Source organism: Elephantulus edwardii, unplaced genomic scaffold, assembly GCF_000299155.1.
Source record: "Elephantulus edwardii isolate Elephantulus edwardi_28Jun2011 unplaced genomic scaffold, EleEdw1.0 scaffold00028, whole genome shotgun sequence".
NCBI lineage: Eukaryota > Metazoa > Chordata > Mammalia > Macroscelidea > Macroscelididae > Elephantulus > Elephantulus edwardii.
Window position 1 is genome coordinate 11,263,812 of NW_006399778.1, and position 15,054 is coordinate 11,278,865.

The window sequence follows — 15,054 nt, forward strand, 5'->3', positions numbered from 1 at the left end:
TCCCTGTTTTACAAATATTATTGTTGTTAGGTGCCCTCGATTCAAGTATGACTCATAGTGATCCTGTGAACAAAAGATCTGAACTTAGTCCTGTCCTGCGCCATCTTCACACTTCCTGACACACACACAACAGAGCCCATTGTAGCAGTCACCATGTCAGTCCACCTGGTTGAGGGGCTTCCTCTTCTTTGCCAACCCTCCACCCTAGAAAGTGCAGAGCTGGAATTCAGTCCCAGAGTGTAAATACCAACCAGGCTGTTTGGCTTCTCTCCTTTCTGAATAATTTATCTATTCTTTTGTTATTTCACTCTTTATTTTTTATGGAAGGTACTGAGAAAGAAAAGAAGGAAGGAAAGAAAACCCTGTTTATCCAGGCAATCTTTGTGCTACCTTCTGTGCTGAACACTTTGCACATTCACTCAATTTGAATCCATAGCCGTCCTGGTTGTTGTGTAGAGTCAGAACTGACCCATAGCTGACCCTCCAGCGGGTTTCCAGAGGCAGTTAATCTCATGGGAGGAGACTGCCCATCCTTCTCCTGTGGAGCAGCTGGTGACCTCCAACCATGTGCTGATTGGGATTGCAGTGCAGCTTCTTACCACTCGGCCACCAGAGCTCCCTGGAGAATAGCATAATTCTAACTTTGCAAGTGAGGACTTGAACTGTGAGAGGTGAAGGTTTATTGGTTCAGAGTCACACAGTAGCTAATGGTGAAGCTGGGCTTTTTTTTTTTTTTCAGTCCACTCCATGTTTTTATTTTTTACTCAACTCTAAGGAAACAGCAAAGTTAACACAACATTTAGCAACTCCAGTTCTGTTTCAGTTACATCAAGGAAGAGCAATCAATTTAACAGGCACAGATTGTAGACCTCACAGCCAGAACTGCTGCCCATCCAGGCCACCACTGTGGCCTCTTAAGGACCCAGTAATGCTCTATTTCTTCAAACCTGGTACATTCACTTGCATATTTTTTCTCCCCCTTTTTAAGCTCTGGGTCACTTATTTTTATAACAACAATCTGATGGGCCCATAAAGGTACCAAACATTCCCCCACAAATATTTGACTTCAAATCTGATCAGAATACAAACTAGCATGTGTGACTTTGCAGAAGTATAAAGGGCAGGCACCAGGAAGTGTGTCACTGGTGAGAGCGGGAGTTGGGAGGAGGAGACATCTACATGCTTCACTGAGCTGGAGAGCGGGGCCTGGCGGCTCCGGAACTCCCTGGTGTCTCAGCATTCTACTTCCCGGACAGCTGCTCGTAGAGCTTGGGCACGTAGTCATCCCATTCCGCCTGGTAGCAGGTGCCGGCAACCGCCGAGCCGAGCTGGTACTTTTTGCGGAAGGAGGCCACCTTGAACTTGCCCCGGTGGTCTCCAGAGCGGTTGCTCAGAATGGGCTCATCACACTTCAGGGGCCTGTTCTGCTCGTAAACCAGCCACACGTAGCGGTGGAGACCTGTGCCCTTGGGAGGCCCAGAGCCCACATAATCGGAGAGGACTGTGCCACTGCTGTTGTCATTGCCTTTCATGTTGACGACCAGAAAATGATGCCATTCCCTGAACTTGGGGTCCTTCCTGCTGGGAGCATCTGGGTCTGTCAGGATCAAGGTGTAGAGTTTACCTGAATCAAGGCCCTCCCATGTGATACTGGTGGGGCGGTTCTTCACCTGGGTGGGCGTCAGCACTTTGCCCAGCTCATCGATCTCCACCCCGCCATATTTGATCTGCAGCGGGTGCTGTGGTTGCTCGTCCACCTCCTGCAGGCTCAAGGGCCTGGACCACTTGCTGAGGTCCACTGGCATCGAGGTGTCGAGTTGGGGGAACAGCAGAGAGAGTGGCAACACACACAGCGATGCACAGGACACCAGCACGCACACTGCAAAAAGCTGGGCTTTAATATCTGGGGTTTTTCCGTTTGAACTACTGCTGCCTTCAGGCTTGTGGTTCATTGAGATTAGAGCTTTGAAGTACAGCGGAGCTGAGGCAGGCTCAGCCCAACCAGAACAGCAATTCTAGAGTGATCATGACTCAAGGTCAAAGCTTGGGTTGATGGAGCCTTCCATCATACCCCCCAGCTTATGGTGACCTTAACCCAGGCCAACCCCATGGTGCTTGCTGTGATGGTCATCAATCTGAGTGTCGCTTGAGAGTCCTGATATGAGAAGGGACTCATATCAGCGTGGCCAGGAACTAAGGTAGAGGAAGAGAGAGCAGGTTTTGGGGGCTACCTCTTGGTATGAAGAATGGGGTGGGCTGCTTGGAAACAAACTTTAAAACAATTTAAGAGATAATTTACTGTTTTTGTTGTAAAGTACTACCACTTCAATAAAGATATGTAGAATTAAAGAAAATGTACACATAACCCTCAGTGAGATGGATTGACGCAGTGACTGTACCAGTCAGCATGGCCGAGACCTTGAGGATGGGGCAGGCGAAGGCTGGGTTCTGAGCTGTTGTTCCGACAGTCGCTGTGCCATGTAGTTGACTTGATGGCACCCAACAACCACAGTTTAAGTATCTCAACAGACCTCTTAACATTTAAACTTGTTTTCTTCTGATCATTTATTTTTCCTGTGAAAATTTAAAACCTTATTTAAATTTAAACATTTAAAATTGATACCCTCCTTTTTCTGTAGTTTTTCTTGTTTCCCAGGCCTTCACTAGCAGTTTTCCTCCTTGTTTGGTTGTTACGGGATTTGGCGGCGGTGCTGTGCAGTGGCTGGAGGGGAATTCATTGCTCATTGCACTTTTCCTTCCACATCGGTCCCTGCAAGGTGTTAAACTTGTTTTCAGTTCTTCATCTTGTTCGTAATGCCATAATGAACATGTCTGTGCACAAAACATTTTCTGGTTTTAGGGTCATTTCTCAGACTAGATTCCCCAAAGTGGCTCTCCTGGAGCAGAAAGTTCAGATATATTAAAAGGTTCTAGTTCATTCTGCAAGGAGCTTTCCAAAATGGTGATGCCAAGCCCCCTCCCACTCTCTGCTTTTTGGTTATTGTTTTCTTTAAGCCCAAATAATCAAACCCCTCACATGCTTATACCTCTGCTCAGTGCCAGCCAAACCTCTTTGTTCTCCAGCTTGCTATGCTCCTAGATATAACAAGGCCATTTCTGGTTTCACCCAGCAGGAAACTGAGTGGGAAGCTCCTCTCTCCTCTTCCCTCCAGTTTGAAGTCTGTGCTCAGCTCACTGTTCAGTCAGAAATGGTGCCATCTCATTTAGATGGTTTATGATGTCTAGTGTCAGTGAGAATTATTAGTTATACCAAGGGCAGCAAGCCCCTATTTCATAAGCATGTATAAAATCCAGCCATAAGCCCTTAGGTGCTGTTATTGTGATCCCTCCAACAACCCTTGAGGCTTGATGTTTATCCTTCTTTTACTAAGAGAAAAACTAAAGCCCAGAATCAACCGATGGCATTTCTCTGAGTTTCAAAGCTCCTAAGGGGTAAAATCAGGATCAGACCCCTCAGGTCTGAATCTTTAAACGCTGTGCCGATGAGCCCACACTATGAGCCAGCACCTGACCCTCCTGTTACGCTTGATGCCCAGGCTTGGCTCTGCCAGCCCAGGAAAGACACCTGCTGTGTTGCAGGACCTGTGTGTTGTTATTAGGCACTGTCAGTCTATTTCCTCTCATAACAACCCCATGAGGTGGAATAGAACAGCCCGTAGAGTTTCATTAGGCTGTAATTTTCACAGGAGGAACCCCTGGTGGCCTCCCAGAAAAAAGCTGTGCTTCCCAAAGGCAGGCAGTTCGAATACACCGGCTGCTTTGCAGGAGAAAGATGGACAGTCTGCTGTGTGATTGACTGCCTCTGCAAACCCACTGGAGAGTCAGCTATGGGTCAGTTCTGATTCTATGACACACAATAACAACAACAATCTTTACAGGAACAGATCATTAGCTCTTTCTCTGAGGGAGTTTCTGAATGGATTTGAATCACTAAGCTTTCACTTGGCAGCTATATTCTTAACCATCCATTGCACCATCAGGGCTCCTAGAACCTATGTAGATCCTGTGCAACTGTATTTCCATTTATCTGACCCCACTCAGTAATCCTAGGAGGCAGCTCTAGTTAGTCTCATGTTTTGATCTGGGCAATGAGAACCAGAGAGGTACCTTGTTTAGCAAGGTCACACAGCAAGTACGAGGTAGAACTGGAATTAGAACCAGGTCCAAAGCTGATGTTCTTTGTGTATGTTAAAGGCTATGACTCCATGGTGTCCCAGGTGTGCTTCCCAACCTTCCAGCCTCAGACATTCTGTGGGAGCTACTGTTATAAGAAATTTTGCTGCAGGTACTAGTCTGTACCTCCTGGCCTTGTCCCCAAAGTGCCCCCATCCCTGATGCCTATTCAGTGCTATGTGGTAGAAGCAGTCTGTCTTTCGAGTCAGACCGCCTGAGTTTTTATCTTGGCTTCACCACTTAACAGCTGGAGAAGTTACATGCACTCTCTGAGTCTCAGTTGCTTCATCTGGAAGGTGGGTAAATAAACAGAACCTCAGTGGGTGCCTGGCAGTGAGATGGAACCCTTAGTGGATGAGGAGCCTACTGTTCATCTGTCTTCATATCCTGGAGGCTTATCAAGGTGTGCCCCTTCTCTGGTGGATCTGCAGATGAGCGGGGCAAGGACCATCTCCGGGCAGGCAAGCTGAACCTGGTGGACCTGGCGGGCAGTGAACGACAGTCCAAGACAGGAGCCACTGGGGAAAGGCTCAAGGAGGCCACCAAAATCAACCTGTCACTGTCAGCACTGGGCAATGTCATCTCGGCCCTGGTGGACGGACGCTGCAAACACATCCCCTACCGGGACTCGAAGCTGACACGGCTGCTGCAGGACTCACTGGGTGGCAACACCAAGACGCTGATGGTAGCCTGCCTGTCACCTGCTGACAACAACTACGACGAGTCACTCAGCACGCTGCGCTATGCCAACCGAGCTAAGAACATCAAGAACAAGCCGCGCATCAACGAGGACCCCAAGGATGCTCTTCTTCGCGAGTATCAGGAGGAGATCAAGAGGCTCAAGGCTATTCTGGCCCAGCAGATGAGCCCGGGCAGCCTGTCAGGTGAGGCACGGGGTGAGCAGGGCCAGGAGGGGAGGGATGAGGCCGGGAGGAAGGGGTTGTGGGGTGAGGAGGCCAAGAGAAAGGCTTTCCATTGTTGTCTCTGACTTTCCACCTGAGAGAAGATGGCACCAGTGTTTCCTGGCTCCTCCACACTTCCTGAAAGCACATCTTTAAAACACTCGTGGAGAGCCTGCGTTGGTGATGGCCTCGAGGTTGCCACTCACTGGTGCTGTCAGGGAGAGGCCAGTCTGTCTGGTCTGTTGGCCCCAGGTTCTCCCAGTCTCCCCGTCTCTGACTGCACCATCATCCTGCCTCATCCACCCATCTACCTTTTAACACTCTGAGCTGAGCAGCTGTTGACTCATTCTCCTCACCACCCCACTCAGTCAGGCACCTATTATTGTTCCCACCGCAGGCATTTGGCTGTCATCTAGAGTATAGAAACGCATACCTGCAGGTCCTTGGAACTGGGGGATGCCACGATGATAACACTGAAGGAAAGGAGCAGGAAAGAACCTGCGCTCTTCTGTCTACTCATCCACCTCCCCACCCACCTTCCTCTCCATCCATCAAATGCCTGTCCACCCACCTACCCATCTATCCATCCATCTTTTCACTCATGCATCTATGCACTCATCCACTCATCATTTCACACACTGCATCCATCTATCTGCCCATCTACTTACCTACTATAGCCATCTATTGATAGTCCGCCCGTCCCGTTCACTCATCTCCAGTCATGATCTTTGAAGCCTCACTGAGCTTGTCCTCTGTGCATGGACTTGTGCTGGGGAAACAAGGATGACTCTAACCCTGGCTCAGCTGTGTGGACTGCCTAATCTTTTGGACAGAAGGACACTCCAGAAAGCACATGCAACAAGACAAACTCTAGGTCAGACAGCCAGGCAGAAAGGGGTACATGGCCTGGTCAGTCAGGAGGAGGGTGTGATTGAGCAGAGTCTTGAAGGGTGAGGGTGAGGAGGGGGCCAATGTGTGCCGAGGCACACACACTGTGACGTGTGTTCACCAAAGTGAACCAAACCTGCTGCTGTGCAGTCCATTCTGACTCATGGCTGCCTTGCATCGGAGTTCCTGAGACTGTAAATCATAATGGAATGGATGGCTTTTTCTTTCTCCCATGGAGAGGGATTGTGGATTCAAACTGATGATGACCTTTCAAATGGGGGCTCTCCCAAATATACCCACTGTCTGAGGAGCAGGGAGGTGGAAGGGCGTGTCAAGGTTGGCAGTGGCCAGAGTGGAGAGGATCTTGAATACACTGGGGAGGAACAGGACTTTGACAACTGCCTTCCTCCTTTTTGCTCCTGTCCCCACTCCTGACCGCACTCACATTGGACAGGGAAGATAGGTGGAGCAATGGTAAGAGAGGCTAGGAGCGGGTGAAGGAGCCTCTGCCAGTGACTCCCCAAACCTGGCAGCTCATATTTGCATATCCTGCTAGCGGTTACCTCTCCTGACACCCTCCCCCTGGCTTATTCTACTTGAGTTACACAGGCCTCCTGAGCTTTCTGGGAATAGTCTGGACTCATGCCTACCTCAGGGCTCACCCTCTGCCTGTGAGGTCTGCCTGTGAGCACTTCTCCAGGATCTCGGCCTGCCTCTCTCCCTCCCTTCAGGTCCCTGACCTCCAGTCGACTGGAGCAGCCCTCCCTGGCTCTTCCTACCCAGCAGCCTCCCTGCTTGCTTTTCTCTGCTCCTTTCCCCACTTTGTAGCATTTATGCACTCAGTTTGTTTTATTTGCCTTCTCCCTCAAATTTATAACTCATTGTAAACATACAGTTTGGTCTATTTCCCCAGACAATTTAAAACTGAGTGTAGACATGGTGTTTTGTCTTTCTGTCCAGTGCTGCATCCCCAGTACCTGGAATATGGATGGAGGGCCTTATTTGTTGAATGACTGAATAAATTAGCACTTCTAGGGAGAACTTAGAAGTTCAGCACTTTTGAAGTAATTTATCAATGAGCCTATGGCTGTCTTTTCACAAATTTCCACTTAGTTTCTGTGAACAATATGCACCTTGTCGCAGCCCCTAATCTTTGTTCTCCTTCCAGTCCTGCTGTCCGGCCAGACACCCCTAAAACCTTCCCAGCTTGAGGAGAAGCCACTGCCCCCACCTGTTACCCAACAAGACACAGAGGCAGAGAAGCAGCTGATCCGGGAGGTGAGGCCCCTTGTATTGGAGACAGACAGAACAGAGGGACTGCTGGGACCCAGCTCCAGCACAAGCTCACTTAACCATCACCGTTAACCTTGGAGGTGACCCTGTGGTCCTCCTCCTTCTCTTGTAATGAGACTCAAAAGAAATACCTTCACTTACCTGAGGTCACGCAGCTTGAGTCTGAGTAGGATTTAAACTCGGGTTTCTGACTCAAAGTTAGGGCATCCTTACCACTGCGTGGGCTGGCAAAGTAGAAGCGTGACGATGTCTCCAGGAGATTGCCGCTGAGGCCTCTGTCCTGGGAAGTAGCATAGAAGCAGGGAGACCGTCTAATGTGGTGCTCTATCAGTATGGAAAGAAGGGGTAGCCTCCGGTCAGTGGTACACAGAGGACACATTCCTCCGGGATAGCGGTGCAAAGGCAAGATCAGAGTGCCCCCTCATCAGGAGCCAGTCATCTGAGCTCAGAGCAGGTATCTAGGTGGGCAGTGAGGGGAGCCCCACAGGGAGCCAATGACTTCTAGGTGAGTGGGGGGTGTTGTCCTTCTGCCAGGGCCCCTACATCCTGCCCATGTGTAGATTCTCCCAGCATCCCCAGGATCAGCAGGGCAGGCAATGCCCTCAGTCCACAGATCTGGAGTTGGGCATTGGCTGGGGATGGGACAGGGGAGCAGAGCACCTAACTAATGTCTTGACTTGGTCTCTATGGGTTTCTGGAGGTTAGAGCCACTTCAGGGCTGCATCCCAAGACATGTGGGGGAATTTAACACCTAAAAGCACCTTAAGGGCACCAGTGTTTTCCTGATGAACATTACACCAAGCAGGGACACCTCTGCTGTGTGTCCCTGGGGCCTAGGTGTGTCCACAGATGAGCCTCGGCCTCTGAACTGTGAACTCAGTATTAGACTTTAGGTCCTTGGAAGCCCCTGTCAGGCTGTAAGGGATTGGAACCCACCTCAGAGTCGGGGGTGCAAAGCAAATAAGGCCTACGGCTCTGTCTTATGAGCTCATGGCCCGGGAGAGCTGACTAGTCCCCACTAGCTGCCCTTGTGAAGGGCACAGGCTTTTACTGTTTGCTTTGAGGGCAGACTGGGAGGGGCTGGAACACATCTGCTCACTCTGCCTTTTTACCTGCTGATCTGGGAGCTCCTGGGAAAGGGCTTAGGTTCTAAGTCCCTCTCTGGATCCTTTGCCCAGGTCCAGCTCAAGGGAACTGCTGGGTGGTAGAGAGAAAGCCCACAGAAACCAGGAAGGCCTGTTTTCAGTGTTCAGAGTGGGAATGGAATCATGGGGTGGCTGGTGGACATTGTTGTGTTCAAAGTAGGAGAGGAGAGGGTTGTCCAAGGGGGAGAATTGAAGCTCCCTCCATAGGGGCACAGGGACTATTGTGCTGAGGCAAGAGCTGCATCCCTCTAGTGGTCACCTAGAGAAGTGACGTTCCAGGCTGGCAACGGGGGCCAAGTGGTTGGAAAGTCCTTTCTGCCAGATTTTTATTCTCTCACTTGGAGGACTGATACTTCCAGTCTGGCCACTGGGGGTTGAGTAGTTGGAGATGTCTTTGTGCCCAGTGGCTGGGGTCACCTGCCCCTTCCTCATGGCACAGCCTACTGGACACTGCATCTGGGTGTTGTCCCCTGAACACCCATCACCACGTTTTTCTTTCCTTTGTGAACCAAGCTTAGTTGAGGATGTCTGTCCTCCCTCTCTCCCATTTACTCATTCAGTCTGATAGTGGCTGAGTATGTACTATGTGTAAGCTTCCCCTTCTCATCCCAGAGCCACGCAGGAAGCCCTGGACAAGGTGGGGAGGCCCTCTGTTTGGTAGAGATGACATTAGGCTAGAACTAGCTTAGCCATGAGCTCTAAGTGTGACTCTCTGAGCCTTAGGCCTGCCTTTTAAAGGAAGGTTTGGATGGAAGATTTCTAGATTGCTCCAGCTTTCCTTGCTTGGAGTCCATTCTTGTGGACTTTGTAGCTTTGGGCAGGTTGTGAAAGCCTCTCTTTATCTATAGAATGGGTATAATAGCAAATTTTGCGTTGTAAGGGAATGAATGGGGGATTGTCTTCTTATCCTTGGATTTTGTAATGAGTCCTAGCCAGGAGTTGGGGCCTGAGGTTACACTTTAGCCACCCATTCCTCAGCTAGTCATCAACAGGCATTTTCTGAGACTCTGCTCAGTGCCAGCATCATAGCTGAGAGAGATTTGGAACCAAAACAAAAACCACCTGCCAGTAAGTCAACTCTAATTCTCAGTGACCCTGTAGGACAGAGAGTAACTGCCCAGGACAGAAGAACTGCTTCCAAGGCCACTGTCTTTAGGGAGCAGACAATCTCATCTCTTTCTAAGCAGCTAATGTGTTCACATGGTCAGAAATCAGATTCTTTAATCATGGGGCCACCACAGCTCCCTGTAAGCCCAAGGGATGGTCTTCTTGAATGTTTGTTTGCTTTCATGTTGAAACACCCACTTTGTAGACTGCAAGGAATGAACTAGGATGGGAGAAATCGGCGGTAGAGGAGGGAGTGTGAAGAGCAAAGCCCTCACAGGTGGGGCTGGCTCAGGTACTTCAGCCACTGATGAACAGCTTTGGGTCCAACTTGCAGGTAGAGGAAAAGACGGAAGGAGCATGAAGGAGTTTGAGGACAGCTTTTGATTTCTCCGACTGGAACTGTGGGGAACAGGGCATGCAGGCTGGCAGAGGAGAGTGAAAGGGCTGTGGAAATGTGAAGGCACTCCTGAGATTCAGAGCACACAATTAAAGTGAGAATAGTGTGTGGTGTTGCTGCGTGAGCATATGTGTGCATGTACATGTAAGTGTGTATGTGTGTGTTGCTCAGGTGCAGGAGATGCTGCAGAAAAGAGATGAAAGGGGGGATGGAGCAAGGGAGTCCAGGATACCTGAGGAGGAGCCAGTGTGGTGCTGGACCTGGAATCTCAACTGGGTACAGAGGGAAACAGCAGTGGGGACAGGGAAAAACCAAAGGTGTAAGCAAGGTCCCTAGAGCCCTGGACAAGTGGGTTAGCCTCCTGGTAGTATTGCAGATATTACCAGGAGGCCCAGGTATATGAAAGGCATTTCAGAATGCACAGATACATTTTAATAATGGTAATGTTTGACTGAAGTTCAAGGCTACCCAGAGGAACTTTCAAGAAAGACCTAGTGATCTACTTAAGAAAAACCAGCTATTGAAAACTCCGTGGGGCACAGTCCTAACATGTGTGGGGTCACCCTGCGTTTAAATCCACTCAGTGATGACTGGTCTGGGACCTTTGTCTCCCCGCTGGAGAGGCTGAGTCAGCATTGTGCCCCTCGTAGACTTCTGGGCTGTGTCCCACAGACTGTGTGGGCACATGCGATGGACTCTGCCCTGGTCCGTGTCCTCTTCTGGTTGTTACCACAAAGTGAAGCTGCGAGTGTCTGTCACTTGTAGCTCCAAACCTTGTGGGGCCACATACCTGCGATTCATCACAGATGCCCTGCCTACCTCCTGTGAAGAGTGTGCTCAAAGCCTTCGTATTTCTGTTCTCTGTGGCCCCGTAGTCCTCAGAGCAGCTCAGCCAGGAGATCACCATAACTGATTCAATAGATGATCCTGAATCCTGCTCAGTACTGGGTGTTGAGGCCACCAGGCAAGATACTCCCTGCTCTTTTGGAGCTTCTATTCTAGTGGGAAGCGAGAGGCTAGACCTGTAACTCTGCAGGGACTCCTGGAAGTGTGGTATGAGCTAGGAAGGACTAAGTGACAGTACTGCCCAAAATGCCACCAAAAATTGAGATGCAGTCACAGGAGTGGGTGGGGCCAGATTGCATGGGACTCGACGTCATGTCTGGAAGCTAAAATATTATCCTGTTAACATGGGAAGCCACTGTTGGTACTAACAGGGCCCCACCATGGTCTGATGGACTTGTGGTTGCTGTGTGGAGACAGATTTGGGGGCAGGAACAAGAAAAGCAGTGAGTGTCCAGGTGAGAAGAGGCTGTTTAGACAAGAGCTAGTGGTGATAGTGAAAACAGAGAGAGAAGCTTACAAATAAAACCATATTTTGTGGTTGTCACTTAAAAGTCATTGGGTAAAAATGTATTTGTTTATATAGAAAGCATTCATGGTGTGTTGTTTATGGAAGGATGACCAACAAATACATGTAGTATTAACCATTTGCTGTGGAGTTAGTCTGACTCATGGTGACCCCGTGTGTGTGAGGGGAGAACTGTGGTGTTCTAGAAGTAGATTTCTCCCCAAGTGCCTCTAGGTGGACTTGAACCTCCTCCCTTTCAGTTAGCACTGGAGCACGTTAACCATCAGTACCACCATTGGTACTTCCCGCATAATGCTAGCTCACTGAAAAAAAATGCACAGAAGAAAGCCCCACCAGCAATTATGTGTCTCAGTGTCGTATGAGTGATTTTATTCTTTTTGTTTACTTCTGTATTTGGATTTTTGTACAATGAATACTTATTGTCGGAATGACTAAGAATCAAACACTGAACGTTGTGTTTGAATTGGTGACAAAGCTCTGTCCCGTGGCCCCGGGCCTCTCTGCAGGAGTACGAGGAGCGCCTGGCCAGGCTGAAGGCCGACTACGAGGCTGAGCAGGAATCTCGGGCCCGGCTGGAGGAGGACATCACCGCCATGCGCAACTCCTACAACATGAAGCTGTCCACGCTGGAGGAGAGCCTGCGGAAGGAGACAGGTGGGGGCCCCTGGACCCCCTCTTGGTAACTGCCTTTGATAGAGCATCTTCTGTGCCCTCAGCTCAGTTCTGATTAACCTACACAGGTGGTGTTAGGTGCCATCGAGTCAATTGTGACTCATAGTGACCCCGAGAGAATAGATTGAACTGCCCTTCAGTGTTGTCTAGGCTATAATCCTTATGGGGCCTGATCATCAGGTATTTCTCCTGTGGAAGGAACCACTGGGTGAGTTCAAACCACTACCTGTTGGTTGGCAGTCCTATACGTAACCATTGCTCCATGAGGACTCCCTTAGCCCAACAGTTCCTCATTGGACCTAATAGCTGCTGAGCTCAGAGAATGACATGGTCATGGTGTTGACCATGGAAGGCTTCTTGGAAGAGGTGGAAAGAGACAGGCTGGAATTCTGATGGAGCAGAGAAGGGTGATACACTGGCTGTAGCCAGACTCAGATTTGGGGTAACAGGACACCCATTGTTCTTGGGGACTGGTGTTGGGACCAACTTGAGAGAAACAGTCTCATTCACTAACTTTTTAAAAAGTTCTAAGCAGACAATTCTCCATTTTCAGAGGTTCTCCTGAAGGCAGAAGCCCTCTACAAGACTGAGGACATGCCCAAGCCAGAGTTTGCAAACAGATGTGAGCACACACCTGCCTTTCCACTGGATGCCAGCCTCCAGCCTACGCTCTGCTTCACACTCAGCCCTCCATCCCTGGCAGAACTCCCCAGGTCTGAGAGCTCACTCCGGTTGGAGGAACCACTCAAAGTGCAGGACTCCAAGTTTGAGGTTTCTTTTGGGTCAAATGGATCAAGCACATTGGAGAAAACTTCCACACTTGAGGCTTTCCCTGAGCCCGGTGAGTGCTCCACCCTGGAATTCTCTACACTTGAGGAGGAGCCCAAGAACAGACCCTTCTCAGAGCACCTCAGCCAGGAGACCACCGGACCCCTGCAGGACAATCAGGGCTACTTCCAGGAAGAGGGGCCCAAACTGTTGCCCTTGGAGCTGCTACCAGGCCTGAAGGACCCATTTGCTGAGTTGGAAGCCAAGCTGTCCAGGCTCACCTACACAGTGGCCAGGACAGACGTGTCCCTGGAAGACTCACCCGAGGTCCCCGAGCAGGTAGCTGGCATCTTACCGCGCTGGGCTGGGGCCCGGCGTCCCTTGCGCAGGCTCAGAGCTCTTCCCTCTGTGGCTCCAGCACTGCCTGCCTCCCTGTCTCGACCAAGGCGCTGGCTCTGGGGTCCAGGCTTGGGCACTCTCAGTCAGGGATCTAGGAAATAAAAAGGTCTGACTGATGAGTACATTAGTAACAAAGTCGGGATTGGGATACAGGGTACTACCAGGTGGGCACCTGACCTGCCGACTGAGGGACACTGGTTTGGGGAGTCTGTGGCGTGTCCGGTTCTGCAGAGCTGAGGAGGCTTGACCCAGCCTTCATGTGCCTGGAAGCTCAGCATGGAGGGGCGAGGAGCCTGTGGAAACCCACTGTCTTTCAGTTGGAACTAGGGGAACCTTATGGTGCTACTGTTGCTTTCCCTTCCCTGCTGGTCATCAACATCTCCCTTCTCAGCCCTCCTCCTTTTTACCCCTTTTCTTAAAAATTGTAGCTCTTTTTCTTTGTCCTCTGCTTTCCTTCTCTTTCTCTGCCCCCTCCCATCTCTCTCCGCCCCCTCCAATATCTCTCTCTCTGTGTGTATGTGTAGAAAGAGCACAAGCCTTTGAATCAGGCAAAACTGGGGCCATATCTGAGCTCTACTACTTACTTAGCTGTACGCCTTTGGGCAGTCACCACTCTGTGCCTCAGTTTTTCAGTCTCTGCAATGGGGATGATGCTGTGTGTCTCACATGAGACTGCAGGTATTGCTCCTGGCACATGTCGCGTGCTCAGAACATGCCCATAATTTTCTCTGGCAGCCTCATTTCCTCTCTTCCCCTTCCTGTCCCCTCCCCTCCTCACTCCTTCATTTATGCCCCCTCTCAGCAGGGACAGTCAGGAGGAGAGTGCAGGGGTGGGAGGTAGTGGGGGGAGTTGGTTCACAACTGGGAGTTGAAGCAGAAGTTAGGAGTGTGGGAGGCCGAGATGATTCCGGATCAGACAGTCCCTCTCCATTCACCCACCCAGCTCTCCAAGTACCCCACCCCAACAGATCTGCCGCTGCAGCCCGGTAACCCCAGAGTGACGGCAAGGCACCTGACCAAGTCCTGTCCCCAGGATCGTGAGTGTCCACTGGTGGGAGGCATTTCAGGGGCCTGTCTCCTCCCTCTCCAGGTTTTTAGACTTATAACAGGTGGCCCTTAGCACAGTGGTGCCTGACTCGGAGAACTGGCATTCCCCCCATCACAGGTGCTACCACAGTTGTTATGTGCCGTTGAGTCACTTGCTACTCATAGTGACCCTATGTACAGCCCTAAACTCCACTGTCCTGTACCAATCACACCATCTCCGATACATCCATCCCAATTGCCCCAGTCACTGAATCAATCCACCTCATAGAGGGCCTTCCCCTCCTGCGCTGTCCCTCCACCCTACCAAGCATGATGTCCCTCTCCAAGGACCTGTCCTTCCCTGCAACATGTCCAAAGTATGTTAGACGGAGCCTCAGAATCCTTGACTCCAAGGAGCCGCCCGGTTTGACCCTTTCCAGGATGAATCTTACGATGTTATGGATGATGTGATCCAGACAGCCCTTTGCCTCAGAACTCTTGGTCTGAAGGCTTAGTGGGGACAGGAGAGCTGAAGGTCAGGGGCAGACCTCCCTAGATGCTTTTAGAAGGCACTCTTTTATCAAGACAGCACACCAGAAGAGGCTTTAAGGGATGTGCATTTATGGAGGGAAAAGGTGGTCTCCCAGACTCTGGTGCTGCTCAGTGGGTGGGCAGCAGATGTGCGCAGTGGGGTCTGGGCCAATTACAGGCTCTCCATAGATGGGAACCCCTGGGTGAGTAAGTGATATTCAAGATGTGACCCAAGCAGTAAGGGGAAGCCCTGGAAAGAGCACTGGACAGAGGGAACAGGCAGAATAGTAGTCCTGTGACTTTTGGCCAGGTGGGCTGCTGGTGGGTAGGAACAAGCAGCCAGGATGAGGCTGGAGAAGA

General features: G+C 50.5%; 1 protein-coding gene and 1 pseudogene across 1 annotated transcript in view; one reads left to right on the top strand and one right to left on the bottom strand.

Annotated features, from left to right (window-relative positions):
* The window catches only part of KIF17 (kinesin family member 17), a 74,290-nt gene that overhangs the window by 26,683 nt on the left and 32,553 nt on the right, over positions 1-15,054 (top strand). Inside the window, exons 5-8 of the mRNA XM_006883672.1 lie at positions 4,626-5,078; positions 7,153-7,262; positions 11,805-11,952; positions 12,524-13,077. Of these exons, the coding sequence (XP_006883734.1) occupies positions 4,626-5,078; positions 7,153-7,262; positions 11,805-11,952; positions 12,524-13,077 (1,265 nt within the window). The remainder of the gene's footprint in view (positions 1-4,625; positions 5,079-7,152; positions 7,263-11,804; positions 11,953-12,523; positions 13,078-15,054) is intronic.
* Positions 1,242-1,805, bottom strand: LOC102851221 (annotated as a pseudogene).